At 39.1% G+C, this 14,945-nt stretch overlaps 1 protein-coding gene across 3 annotated transcripts in view; it reads right to left on the minus strand.

The window, feature by feature from the left end:
* Positions 1-239: 239 nt before the first annotated feature.
* LOC126284886 (uncharacterized) overlaps positions 240-14,945 on the minus strand; it is a 687,599-nt gene continuing 672,893 nt past the window's right edge. For all 3 annotated transcript variants that reach the window (XM_049984141.1, XM_049984139.1, XM_049984140.1), the window contains 3 exons: positions 8,982-9,364; positions 3,398-3,643; positions 240-1,443 (listed from right to left, as the gene is read on the minus strand). In XM_049984141.1, coding sequence (XP_049840098.1) covers positions 1,108-1,443; positions 3,398-3,643; positions 8,982-9,364 — 965 coding nt within the window. In that variant the 3' untranslated portion in view covers positions 240-1,107. The remainder of the gene's footprint in view (positions 1,444-3,397; positions 3,644-8,981; positions 9,365-14,945) is intronic.

Below are 14,945 nucleotides of genomic sequence, written 5' to 3' on the forward strand. Positions count from 1 at the left end.
GAAACGACTTTGCTCTCAATGAGACTTCTATTCCATGAAGTTGGTTAAAATTCTCTTCAGGTGACATCAGATTATGGTAGAAATTTGAGTATGTCGACATTTGAATTGAGCTTCATGTATATTTTAAAGGATTATTAAAAAAAACAGATGATACTAAATTAGTGTATTTACAACTTTCAGCTTACTTGTTACAATAATTCTGTCTTTTTTTATATCACAGAAATAACAAAAGTCTGGAAGATAATGAAAGCAATTTGTATTCACACATTTGTCTGTATATTTATGTACACAAGTTTTTTATATAAATAAAAGGTTAAGAATATTGCACATGATATTGCACATTTTTTCATATCAGTTATATTGCACATGTTCCCCCCTTATTGGTTATCATCACACTTTATGACACTGATCACATCTGAACTTGCCATGTTATTGAATTCTGGGTTAATTTTCTGAGTTATATCATTTTCAGGACATTGTGACTCATACATAGAAACTATGAGGTAACACATCATGACAAGCTTTTGGTTTACAGTGAAATCACATTTTCCATACAACATTTAGGGTAGGTCCTCCGTGAACATGTCTTGGTTTTCCTGTCTGTAATACAGGACACCTCCTGTCCGGAAGAAAGTACTTGCAAGACGTTGGCAGCAACTTTTCCACAGTTCATTCATTAACATAATATTCAATGAATCTGAATGTATTAGACAGCTTTTAATTAGATTTTAAGCAGTAATATTAACACATTACACACTATAGCAATAGCAAGTAGAGGTCAAAACTTAGCAGTCCTCACCCATGAAAAACTAAAGTTACTTCTTTTGCTCACTGAGTAAACTATGAAGGTACCAGACATGCAACCTCATCACTATTTAACTTTCACTTTTCACATCTTTGTATTTTAGTTTTATTTTAGCTCACATTATTTTATAACATTAATGTATATTTTGTTGTTGTTGTTGTTGGAGGAGCAGGAGGAGGAGGAGGAGGAGGAGAAGGATAAGGAGGAGGAGGATATTTAGTATAGCTGCTCCCCAAACAAAGGCAATCAAAACTGTTTGTACACATAAGCAGAAAGATGTGCAGCTGTTCTTAATGACACTCCTATGGTAGATATCCAAGTGAGTTCTCTAAGTTGCTTGCCATATAATTTGATGCAGTCTTGGGTCCTCTTGCTGTCAAATAATAGTCTGGTGGCTCGAGTGTGTTGTAAAATACTTCATCATTAGGAGCTGAAAGAGCTTGTTTCGAGAAAAGTGCTGCAATTTCAGCGGATTTCTTCACTGAGAGTGCTTCAGATCCCGCTGAGTTTCCAGGCCTCGGTTGTGCCCTAGCTTTGTGTGAGCGTCGCTGTGAATCACTGCTCGAACTGGCTCGGCAGGATGCAGGGCCAACATACAGCAGGCGGCCTCGTGGATCACGAGCAGACACAACTAGTACCTGGACAGAATTGGAAACAAAAATACTGTATTACATCTTCTCAATGCTCAGATTGTTGCAGTACTCATTGGGTAAATAACAGTGGGTGGTAGCCCAATACAGAAACACTTATAATGAACTGAAGTAAAGAAACTGATACCGTTTACACTGATGAGCCAAATATTATGACCACTGCCTATCATGATACTGAGTGCTGTCCGATGAGACTGCAGGCACTTTTCACGGCAAGAAAAGTGTGTAAGCAGAGAAAGTATGGATGTGTAATCATTCTAGCAAGTGTATGGGTGACAAATGGGAAATTCACTGACATTAATGACTTTGACGAGGGCAGATCATTGGGAACAGCGAAGATGTTCAGCTATTTGCTTGCTACTGTCATAAGCGTCTACATAACTGTTTAATGATGGTGAAGTCATGAGCTGGTGACAAAGAGTTGGGTGTCCATGCATCAACACAGAATGTGGAGGTTGGAGGATTGCTCATTCTATGAAGCAGGACAGGCAGCAATCTGTTGATCTTAGGGCAGATTACAATGCTAATTGAGGCACAGATGTTTTGGAGCACATCATTCAGCTCGGCAGCAGATGCCTCCCTATGTTTCTGCGTAGATCCAAGGCATTGTCAGTTACGATTGCAGTAGGCATGGAACCAGTGGAAAAATGTTGTCTGGCCAGATGACTGACATTTCTTCTTACAACATATCGATGGTTATATCTGGATACACTGTCATCCAGGTGAATGACTGCTCAAAACATGTACAATGCCATGGATGCAGGCTGGTGGAAGCAGTATTGTCCTCTAGGGGACATTCATCTGAGCTTCCATCAGATCTGTGGTAGTAACTGAAGGCACCATGTCAACCATAAACTTAGGTAATATTGTTATGGACCACCTGCATCCCTTCATTCTTGATGTCTCCTTGGACAGAGACTGCTCCTTCCAGCAGGATGACTGTCGATGTCACAACACCAGATTCATTCTACAGTGCTTTAAAGAGATTGGCAGGGAATTCACACTGATGTCTTGGTCACCAGATTCATCTGATTTGAAGCTGACAAAGCACACCTGGGATGCTAGCAAGTGTCAGTTCCATTCTCATAAACCATTGGCCTATAATTTATGGAAACTGTATGATCTGTGCATAGGAATCTAGAACCACATACCTCTGGAATTCTACCAAGAACTTATCTGTTTCATGCCATGCAGAATCCCTGCTGTACTGCATTTCAGAGGTGGAGCGAATGCTGTTGAGCATGTGATCATAATATTTTTGCTCATCAGTGTTTAAAATAATAGATGTATACCATCATAATAAAAAGTGCTATGTAGCATCTGGTTATCCACACAGGGTGAACAATACTGATTTTATCACTTAAAAATATTCATATGTGTACCATTAGAACAGAAACATATGCACTGAACAATGCTATTTGTCACACAGTTAATCATAATCTTCAATTCTTGAATAAGAGTATTCTAAAAAAATGTAGAATTGGCTAATAAAGTGTGCTTTCATTTATTTATTTTAACTCATAGAGATCCCCATTTTATTGTTTTGTTTGATAGGTAGCTTGTTGAAGGCCTTTGCATCAGAATACTAAGCCTCACTTAAACTCTATATGAAGCCACAAAATCCATACGTAAATTATGTTTCTAGTTTTTGTTTGTCTAAATCTTAATTTAACTAACGCTGACTTTTATGATTAGAAACAAATATAATTAAGGATCAATTGCTATGAGTCTACTACCAATCTTGGCAAGATCTGAAAAGGTGAACCTGAACAAGTCTAAGTAGCCATTTATTTGGCCTCTGCTTCCCTTCCTTCTGTCTAGATAAATATGTAACATGACCCATATTTCACACAGCCATTTCCCAAGACAGTATGGTATTGATCCTAATGCTATGAGTATACTGCCATACTTTTTAAAATACTGTCGACAACAGCCTGCTTACTTTACGATCCTCACAGACACTGTTTCTGTCTGACTTGGCGACTGTGAAGAGCTCATAGTCAAGTGCGAGATCTGAAGTGCTGCTGAAGTCACGGAAATCACTGGGCAGGTGGTACTGTGGGCGGACTGCCACATCACTGTACACATCCATTCTCTTCCGTGCTGCTGTCTGTTGCTGCAGAGCAGCACGTGTTCTGCGCTCGTTGCGTTTCCAAGCAGTGTCGGGAGATTCCATTTGTTTTGAAACCTGCACATAGGCAATAAACCATAAGGATCATATTTATATTGTTCAGGAACAATTAACATTACACAACTGTGTCCCTAGGTGTTGCGTTATTCAGCTGAAGAATCTTGAGGCAATGCAATCATATAAAAATCAGACCCAACTGGAAAGTAAAAGAAAGTCGTAGAAATAATTCAAAAGCCAAGATTGCTTAAATACTGTTTACTGGATCATCTGATTCAACACACTAAAGGTGCCATCATTGGATCTGTGAAGATATAACATGAAAGGTTAGAGGGAGGGCTTACATGACTTACACTATACATGGTGGTCCATTGATAGCGACCGGGAAAAATATATCGCGAAATAAGTGTCAAACAAAAAAACTACAAAGAACGAAACTCATCTAGCTTGAAGGGGGAAAGCAGATCGTGCTATGGTTGGCCCATTAGATGGTGCTGCCATAGGTCAAAGGGATATCAAGTGCATTTTTTTAAAAATAGGAACCCCCATTTTTTATTACATATTCGTGTAGTACGTAAAGAAATATGAATGTCTTAGTTGGACGGCTTTTTTCGCTTTGTGATAGATGGCGCTGTAATAGTCACAAACATGTGGCTCACAATTTTAGACAAATAGTTGGTAACAGATAGGTTTTTTGAATTAAAATACAGAACGTAGGTACGTTTGAACATTTTATTTCGGTTGTTCCAATGTGATACATGTACCTTTGTGAACTTATCATTTCTGAGAACGCATGCTGTGACAGCGTGATTACCTGTAAATACCACATTAATGCAATAAATGCTCAAAATTATGTCCGTCAACCTCAATGCATTTGGCAATAAGTGTAACGACATTCCTCTCAACAGCGAGTAGTTCGCCTTCCGTAATGTTCGCACATGCATTGACAATGCGCTGATGCATGTTGACAGGCGTTGGAAACTGTGACCTTTCAATCTGTAGACTTGTACTGAACCACTGAACCATTGAACCATCTCGTTTTAATCTGGACACAAAGTTAAAAAAGAAAAGGAGTATGACAATGCCACAACTAAATCAGTACTCTACTCCTTGCAAAGTGAAACGGGCTAACTTCGGCTACCTGTGTTGATTTCGGCCAATGGGCTGCCAAATCCAATTTTTTGGTGCTGCAATCTGTTGCATTTATGGTTTATCTATTTCGAAAGTTGTAATGTGATGGATAGAAGTCTGTGACATCCTTATGGTTTCACTTGATTTTGCATGCAAATGTCATCTTTGATCTCCAGTCAGTGTTGTATAACACAGTACTGAAGTGTGAAATCAAACTTCTGCATGACTGAAACTTAATTTCATAAATCATTATCTCTTTTAACAGATTTTCTCTGTACATATGTCTTAATGTATACACATAAGAAGTATACTTAAACAACAATTAGCATTTGGTTAAGTTAGTTTTAATATTGCCAGTGTGAATTTTCAGGTTAACTTATGCTATACCAAAAGTATATAAGAAAAGTAGGAGGGTGTGCCTATTGTAATTACTACCAAGTTGATTTACAAAATCCATTAGAAGAGACTCGGAAAGAAAAAATATCGTTATGCCAGGCCTCTGAAATATACGTTGTACCTTGAGCAACACTCCAGGACAAAGTGAAAGAAATGTATACAAGAAAAATGGGGCATTCTTGTGTCCTCTCTGCGGAGGTCTGTTCATTTTCACATTATTCTGCTTATTTAGAAATTTATATTCTGAAATGCCTAAATTTCTTCACTATCTCTTCAAGAATGTAAAAGATAATGGACATATTTTGAAATATCGTATTGATGGGTATATACATTCATATTCTTAAGTTGTAATGTTAACAGTGTGAACTGAAAGTCCTACTATAAAAAGAATACTTAAGCTGTAATCTACAATATTGTTCCAACTTACTTTTCAATACACTTAGTAGTAAAATTATTTGTATATTTAATTCCCTAATACAGCATTAAGTCCAAGACAATTGCGAGAATTTACCGTGAACTTATAGCAGTTCTTTTCAGAAGCCGATGATAACCCAGGCAGGGTGTAGCTGTGTATTTCCCTAATATTTCATTGCTAGCTGGAATTACTCAGGAAGGTTCCCCATTTCCTGGCAAAATTTGGTCACAACTAATAATTTTATGCATCCTGACAGTTACCTTTCCATATGACTGTGTAATATACCATGGGGAATGGTCTATAATTTAAAAAACAACGTTTAGTTTTTATATTCACATTAAAAATCATAGAAAACCTTAAGAAGTAGGCCAATCCCATTTTATGGTATTTCACAAAATGGGTGACAGAAGTGATATTAAATAAATAAAAACTGTAAACCCGTTTTCCTCCTCTCCATACTCTGCAAGGTATCTGCAACAATACAAACATGCCAGACTGTAATTGAGAAAAGGAACAATCTGGCTTTAGTAGCGGGTATAACACAATGGACCACCAGCAAATTGTAATAGAAATTGTAGAATGGAATAATTCTATAATGTGAATTGCAACTTGGTTCAGGAATCACAGACGTTGTTTCAGCTATAACAAAATCTGTGCTAATTGCCATGAGAAACAAGGCACTGATTTAATCTATGTTACTGTACTAAAGAGTGTACATGCCAGTGCTATAGTTTCTGTTAGACCTCAACAAGATATTGGAAAAAATTGGGAAACTCAGAATTGGGAGAGGAGGTCGGTAAGGAAATTTCATATCACCCAAATTATTCTCAGCAGCCTTATAGAAAATGGAGAAGGAATGCTTGTTAATGGAACATATTTGAATGGCTTTTGTATGCAGATAAGAGTGTACTGTTTGCCTTTAATGAAGATGAAATTTAACAACAAATAGAAGACATTCGTAGTGGAAGCCTGAAAACAGACCTAAAAATCAGTTATAATAGGACTTAAACAACGTATGCTGAAGAGTCAAACATATAATGTCTATCCGATGCAAGACCATATGCCGCAACTTCACTGCATCCACATTGCAACTGGTATCAGTGACCATAAGGATATCATAGCAACAATGAATACCAAAGTAAAATAGGCTTAGCAAATAGAAGGATTTGAATACTCAGCAAACTAGATACAGCGGCACTAGTATTGTATCTCACTAAGAAATTCAAAACATTTAGTTCCAGAGAGGACCATGCAGCAGAACCATGGCACAGGTTTAAGTCAATAACTGGCCATGCACTTACAGATATGAACGTAGCAGTACAAGTGCACAATGGGGAGGACTGTCTGTAGTATAAAATCACTGTAAAGGAACTAATAAAGGAACAGAGATGAGTGCCTAGTGGGTAGTTTAACCATTCATCAACACAAAGAAATGTTTTGACTCATTTTGCTACAAATCATCATAAGACTAGAAACAGTTGGTAGTGGAGTCGCATTTAGAAATGTTAAAAAATGCACTGAACTGTTGCAATGTTTGTTGCTCAATGAGAGCTACTGCTGGTCCGCTCTCCAACCTCAGGAATCTTCATGACTGAGATTTGTTCTTGGGCTCCAGGTCCATCTCCCATTGCACAATTGTGAATGCAATGGAGTGTTACATGTGCATGAGAATTTATCACACACCTGTAAATTCATCATTCATACAAAACGAGAGGTGTTTTTAACTGGAAAAAATATGAATATGAATCCATTTTGAAGATCCATGTTTTGCAGATCAGCATTGAATATTCAGGTTTAGGTTCCTTTTTGCTCATTTCAATGTAAAGTAGGTCCTCATGGCTTTTTCACATTGTCACACTGTAAATTAACAGTGACCTTAGTGTGAAGAACCATCCAGCTCTCAACACTTTCTACCCATTGTTGCTATCAAAGTTTATTCACACTGCAATCCAGTGACATGTAATTGTGATGGATGACTATAATAAAGGACTTTCCAAAGGCAATAAAACCTTATAACTATCAAACTTTGTTGATACAACTGTAAATACCAGTTGCAGTTTGACTAATCTCTAATGGGAGATGTGTCAGCTCAAAGGAATTCCAGTTACATCCATGAAAACAAATAAAATAAAACTTTCTCTCACATACAACAGAACTGCTGATAGAACTTCAGAATTTCAACATGGAAAAACTTGCAAATCCCATGGCAATCATTGGTTGAAATGAAGTCACCACCATGCTACTAAATTTTGCTATCCTCCATATACACAGTAAGGAAAATTTTGTTACTTTTTTATCCTCACTGATGTTTTAGTTTTAATGAACAGCAGCATACAAAGATGTAGTTTTAAAATTATTCTACTCCACGTTTTTTTCCTAATGAAGGCTACTTTGCAAGTAGCTTGTACCTTTACCCAATTTTCGGTGGTATATGTATCTGTATTTGTCTTTACTTGTCACATACATCTACATACATATTTAGGAAAACACTGAAACTCATGGTGGAAAGTAATTACCACAGTACCACAGGTTTGCTTGCTCGTCAAATGTCATAGGGAGCACAGGGAAAAATGGATTCTTAAAGGTCTCTGGATGTGTGCTGAAATTAGTATAATTAAACCTTAAGGTTATCACAGAATCGACAAACTGTAGGGGGATGAAGAATCTCTCTAGATTCTTAACACTAGTTGCTGAAATTTTGTGTGTAGGTTTTTTGTAGGATAATTTATGTCTGTATTCAAGAATCTGCCAATTCAGGTGTTTTCAGAAGTTCTGTCATCCTTTGATATGAGTCAGACAAATCTGTTATTATTCATGCCACCCTTCTTTGTATATGTGCAATATCTCCTATTAGTCCTATGTGGTATGGGTCCCACCCATTTGAGCAATACTCTGAGATGAGATGCACAAGTGATTAGTTGGCAGTACCTTTGGAGACTGATTGCATTTTCCCAGTTTTCTACCAATGAACTGAAGACAGCTACAACTTAGCCAGTGTGATCATTCTATTCCTTATCCTTACAAATGTGTTGGCAGAATCTAATTGCGTATCACTGATGATGTATTGATATGATACTACATTTCTTTGTTTTGTTAGCTGCATAATTTTACATTTCTGTACAATTTAAAACAAGTTGTCAATTTTTGCACCACATTCAAATCTTATTAAGATCTGAATGACAATTTCTACAGCTTATTTCAGACAGTACTTCTTGACAGGTAACTGCATCATCTGCAAAAAATCTGAGACTGCTGTCAATATTGAATACCAAGTTGTTAATCTACAACGTGAATAACAAGGATTCAGACAAACTTGCATGTGGTATCCCTGAAGTTACTCCTACATCTGTTGGTGCTTCCTCATCCAAGATACCGTGCTGCCTGCCAAGAACACCAACAAGCTGATCACATACAGTGTCATATTTTTGTGGGGTTTTCATAGTGGAGGTTACTAACCTGTCTATAGGGCATTGATGGCCTGGGGACGCCACATGTGCAGCAACGACCAGCGCCGCAGCTTTCTGAATCACATGATGTCGTTCCAGAGGTGACGGGGGCGTGCTTGTGACCTCTCGCCGATGGCACTTTGCCACCGCCACCACCTCCAAGAGAGCAGTAGCACTTGTCTGCAGATGTGCAGGTGCAGGACTCGCTGTCATAGCTGCACTCGCTGCATGAGAAGTAGCCACTGGACGAGCGGTTGTTGGCCATGTTACCAGCAGCAGTGGCAGGTGCAGGGCTGCGAATGGCGCGGGTAGGTAGCCTCACGTCTGTGCCGCACATGAAGTCGCTATCCTCGGACGTGCTCACCGTTGGACGCCTCTTCAGAGGAGGTGCACCTGTGCCAGCATAAATCAATAAATGAAATGGAAGGGTCTATATTCTTAACTGTATGTTAAATACTGAAATACACAGCAGTATGTTTCAGAATGATATGTGTTTCATATTTCTCATCTATAGTCAACATCAGCTGCAGCAGAACGCAGATTCACTCAGAAGTCAGAAACAAGATGGCTCTAATACAGACAGCAAAAGGGGTGTCACTGCCATGGAATCTCAGATAGAATTATAATCAAGTGGATGTGCAATATTTTCCAGACAATACCCTTCTTTCTTCAGATGTGGCCTCAGTGTAATGGCGATTTGTATATTGCAAACTGAATCAATAATTCTGTGAATTTATTTAACATACAGAGCAATTGCACTGTTCAAGCTCTGATGAACTACAATTATCTTTTATTTGCTGCAATTACATCTTCTAGTCTGTATTTAAGACATTTTCTTGGAATGAAGGAACAAATCAACTAAATAACACTTTTTGGTTTGAAAGAATAACCTTACTCAAGAATTATAATTTCTGAAGTGGAAATATAAAATATAAACTCCAAAATGTTTTTCCTATGATATTGTACTTTATCCAGTCCATCCAGTTTTAAATCAACTTTTTGTTTTAAACCAGTCTTACGGAATCATTGTACACCACCATACATCATACTCCATATTCCACACAAATAACAAGAAAAATCCTACTTGCACATTTTCCCAACACCAATTACTTCGTGGAATAAGTTTATGAAGTTAAGAACCCTGGACAGAACACAAGATTTCATAATACACTGGATTGGACTATGGCACACACTAAAACGTTGCAACACACGATTTCGAAGCAACTGCAGCTTCACCTTCAGGCACCTTAGCAGTGGGATCGACGTGATGTACTTCCGTAAGAATCATAGCCATACGTAAACTGTGAGATTAAGAGAAATACACTTTCAGTCAGGTGGTTTTGATCAGCTTCTGTATGGTCGTGGTTGTCTGTAGAGGAAGCAAGATTCGAAAACTGCCATTTTTGAAACTACTGATTTGGTGAGTTTGAGGATGTATCGTGACTAAGGAGTCATTTTGACAGGAAGTTAACAAAACTTATTTTACGAGGTGGTATCAAGAAGTTATCGAATATATAGATTAAAAACCTGTGATAAAATGTTCTTAGGTGATCTTGTTGTGACAAGATGACGTGACTGTATGGCTGATAACCTAAAAGAAATTTAAAAGAAATATTTCGAGAAAAACTGAAATCATGTAAATTAATTCTTACTGGGAGTTTTTTCATCACCATTACCTTCAAAATCATAGCCACTTATTCATGTTCCACATGACATGGTTCCTGGATCGTATTTTCTGGAGCTATATATATATATATATATATATGATGTCTGCTTGTGCCTGTATATGTATGGATGGATGTGTGTGTGTATGTGTGCGTGAGTATATACCTATCCTTTTTTCTCCCTAAGGTAAGTCTTTCCGCTCCCAGGATTGGAATGACTCCTTACCCTCTCCCTTAAAACCCACATCCTTTCATCTTTCCTTATCCTTCCCTCTTTCCTGACGAAGCAGCCGCCGGTTGCGGAAGCTTGAAATTCTGTGTGTGTGTTTGTGTGTTTTATTGTGCCTATCTGCCGGCACTTTCCCGCTTGGTAAGTCTTGGAATCTTTGTTTTTAATATATATATTCCTGGAAATGGAAAAAAGAACACATTGACACCGGTGTGTCAGACCCACCATACTTGCTCCGGACGCTGATCACACGCACGGCACAGCGGACACACCAGGAACCGCGGTGTTGGCCGTCGAATGGCGCTAGCTGCGCAGCATTTGTGCACCGCCGCCGTCAGTGTCAGCCACTTTGCTGTGGCATACGGACCTACATCGCAGTCTTTAACACTGGTAGCATGCCGCGACAGCGTGGACGTGAACCGTATGTGCAGTTGATGGACTTTGAGCGAGGGCGTATAGTGGGCATGCGGGAGGCCGGGTGGACGTACCGCCGAATTGCTCAACACGTGGGGCGTGAGGTCTCCACAGTACATCGATGTTGTCGCCAGTGGTCGGCGGAAGGTGCACGTGCCCGTCGACCTGGGACCGGACCGCAGCGACACACGGATGCACGCCAAGACCGTAGGATCCTACGCAGTGCCGTAGGGGACCGCACCGCCACTTCCCAGCAAATTAGGGACACTGTTGCTCCTGGGGTATTGGCGAGGACCATTCGCAACTGTCTCCATGAAGCTGGGCTGCGGTCCCGCACACCGTTAGGCCGTCTTCCGCTCACGCCCCAACATCGTGCAGCCCGCCTCCAGTGGTGTCGCGACAGGCGTGAATGGAGGGACGAATGGAGACGTGTCGTCTTCAGCGATGAGATTCGTTTCTGCCTTGGTGCCAATGATGGTCGTATGCGTGTTTGGCGCCGTGCAGGTGAGCGCCACAATCAGGACTGCATACGACCGAGGCACACAGGGCCAACACTCGGCATCATGGTGTGGGGAGCGATCTCCTACACAGGCCGTACACCTCTGGTGATCGTCGAGGGGACACTGAATAGTGCACGGTACATCCAAACCGTCATCGAACCCACCGTTCTACCATTCCTAGACCGGCAAGGGAACTTGCTGTTCCAACAGGACAATGCATGGCCGCATGTATCCTGTGCCACCCAACGTGCTCTAGAAGGTGTAAGTCAACTACCCTGGCCAGCAAGATCTCCGGATCTATCCCCCATTGAGCATGTTTGGTACTGGATGAATCGTCGTCCCACGCAGTCTGCACGTCCAGCATGAACGCTGGTCCAACTGAGGCGCCAGGTGGAAATGGCATGGCAAGCCGTTCCACAGGACTACATCCAACATCTCTACGATCGTCTCCATGGGAGAATAGCAGCCTGAATTGCTGCGAAAGGTGGATATACACTGTACTAGTGCCGACATTGTGCATGCTGTGTTGCCTGTGTCTATGTGCCTGTGGTTCTGTCAGTGTGATCATGTGATGTATCTGACCCCAGAAATGTGTCAATAAAGTTTCCCCTTCCTGGGACAATGAATTCACGGCGTTCTTTGGTGGGGGGGAGGGGGTCGGAATTAACTGTTGGGAGCTCTGAGTGGAAAATAACGATATTGTTCAGGATTATGTGTACCTGATAAATAATATTCTTAAAGCACTGGAAATAATAGATCAGTGACATGATTTTTTTGTATTTTCGAATGTCCGAAGAATATACTCATTATTAAACTATAGTTTACATGTTACAAATTGGCGCTAGGATTTTATTTACATGTTGTATTCTACATTGGTTGCTGTATCTTACTATGAATTTGAACATCAGTGATGGTGACAAAGACCATTGTGTTTACATTATCAACAAAGCCCAATCAAAAATCTTTTGGTGGTATACTGTCACCAAACAACACAGGCTGTTAAGTGAAAAAGTGCGACAACCAGAATACTCTTCATGTCTCGCAGATATTTATTCGAAATAATCTGTAACTAGTATGGCAGGGCCATGCATACTGCAGAGAATTTTGGTCTTGTTTAGTATGAATATCTGTGGCACTGTAATGCTGCAGGTCTCAGAACCTTTCACACTATGTGCTCTGAGCAGCTGAACAGAGTGATTGAGTCTACAGCAGGTAATTATGTGATCATTAACCAATTTTTCATCCAGCTGGGGGTCGCACTGACACCATCATACCCTGTATGAGATTTTTCTTTTGACGTATTTTCCTCTAGTGGAAACTGAATGGGGTTACTTTCCCATAATGAAATTAAAGAATGTGAAGTTAAGCTCTGTGGATGGGTGCAGACAATCCTTGATGAGGTAGAGAGTGAGTTCAGCTGTAACAAACGATTCACATCTTAATACAGGTTATACAAAAAAAAAAAAAAAAAAAACAATGAAAATGGTTCAAATGGCTCTGAGCACTGTGGGACTTAACATCTGAGGTCATCAGTCCCGTAGAACTTAGAACTACTTAAACCTAGCTAACCTAAGGACATCACACACATCCACGCCCAAGGCAGAATTCGAACCTGCAACCGTAGCAGTCACATGGTTCCAGACTGAAGGGCGTAGAACCGCTCGGCCACCGCAGACGGCTTATGTTCCATTGGATGAATAATTTAATGAGCAACTAGGATACATTAGCTACCCATCCACTTGCCTTTCTTATTAATTGTCATTGACAATTAACTATTTTTTCATAGAATGTTGGTGTCAATAATTTTTAATTTGTTAATACAATAAATAATTGATTTATGTTTCACTTGCATTTTCTCTGAAGGAGCACGTAGTTCCTTCTGTTCACTGATTTATTCTACTGATTGAAAGGATATTTATATATAGTAGGATTATTGCAACTTCCCACCTTATGTTCTATGTTTGGGCATTTCAAGATAACAATTCTGTTTTGTAATTTATAGTTAACATTGAGTGTTAAGGAGAGTGTGATGAAGTCTGGGTAGGTCCATTACTGCAATAGGTTTCACAGTCTCACACACCACCGGATACTGCAACACTAATAATTTCTGAATGTCAATTTTGTGATGACAAAACACACCAGTTATTTGTACATTGAAGTTTTCTTGCTTTAAAATATTTATTTAACCAGAAAATGTTTGCAATTAATTATAATTAACATTTTTAATCATTTCAAGCTAAATTATTGAAATTAAATTCATTATAAGAGTTTATTTTGTCTTCATTCCCCCTAATTTTGAAATATGACTCCATGATGCCAGTAGTGCAACAAAAAGTTAATCATACTGTACTGGTGTGCAAAAGTTAAGGATGAAAGTATTTTTTCATGATGTGTCACTGGCAAGTAATGCAGCTCAATGAAAGTTGGACCATACATAGAATGAACTGGTACAGTATGGTACTGAAGGTAAATAAAAAAATATGCAAGGAGATTATTGTATGCACTGCTGTACATGGTTACACTTCATACAAATACTTTTGAAAAGGCCTTCTAACACTTAAATTTATTTTTGATTTTAGCAAATTTCTCACTATTGGTAATGTACATTTTATACTCTCTTTTTAGTTTAGCCATTGTTAGTTATTTTGCTGCTCAAATTGCAAAACTCATCTACTAATGTTAGTGTCTCATTTCCCAATCTAATTTTTTCAGCATCACTTGATTTTATTCAATTACATTTAATTACCCTTGTTTCACTTCTGTTGATATAAATCTTCTAATCTCCTTTCAATACACTGTCCATTCAGCTAGTCTTCCAAGTTCATTTCTATTTCTGAAGGAATTACAGTATCGTCACGAAACCGCAAAGTTTTTACGTATTTCTTCTTCCTGGACTTTAATTCCTTCTCCAAATTTTTATTCTGTTCTCTTTACTGACTTTCAGTGTACAGATTGAATAACGTCAGAGATAGGTCACAACCCTGTCACACTCTCTTCTCAGCCGGTGTTTCCCTTCCATGCCCTTCGATTCTTATAACTGCCGTATGGGTTTTATACAAGTTGTAAACAAGCTTTTTCTCCCTTTATTTTTTCTCTGCTACCTTCATTGTCAAAAGTTTTCTCTAAATCTATAAATGCTGTAAACATGTGGTTTCCCTTCTTCAACC

Source organism: Schistocerca gregaria, chromosome 8 (genome assembly GCF_023897955.1).
Source record: "Schistocerca gregaria isolate iqSchGreg1 chromosome 8, iqSchGreg1.2, whole genome shotgun sequence".
In the NCBI taxonomy this organism is placed as follows: domain Eukaryota; kingdom Metazoa; phylum Arthropoda; class Insecta; order Orthoptera; family Acrididae; genus Schistocerca; species Schistocerca gregaria.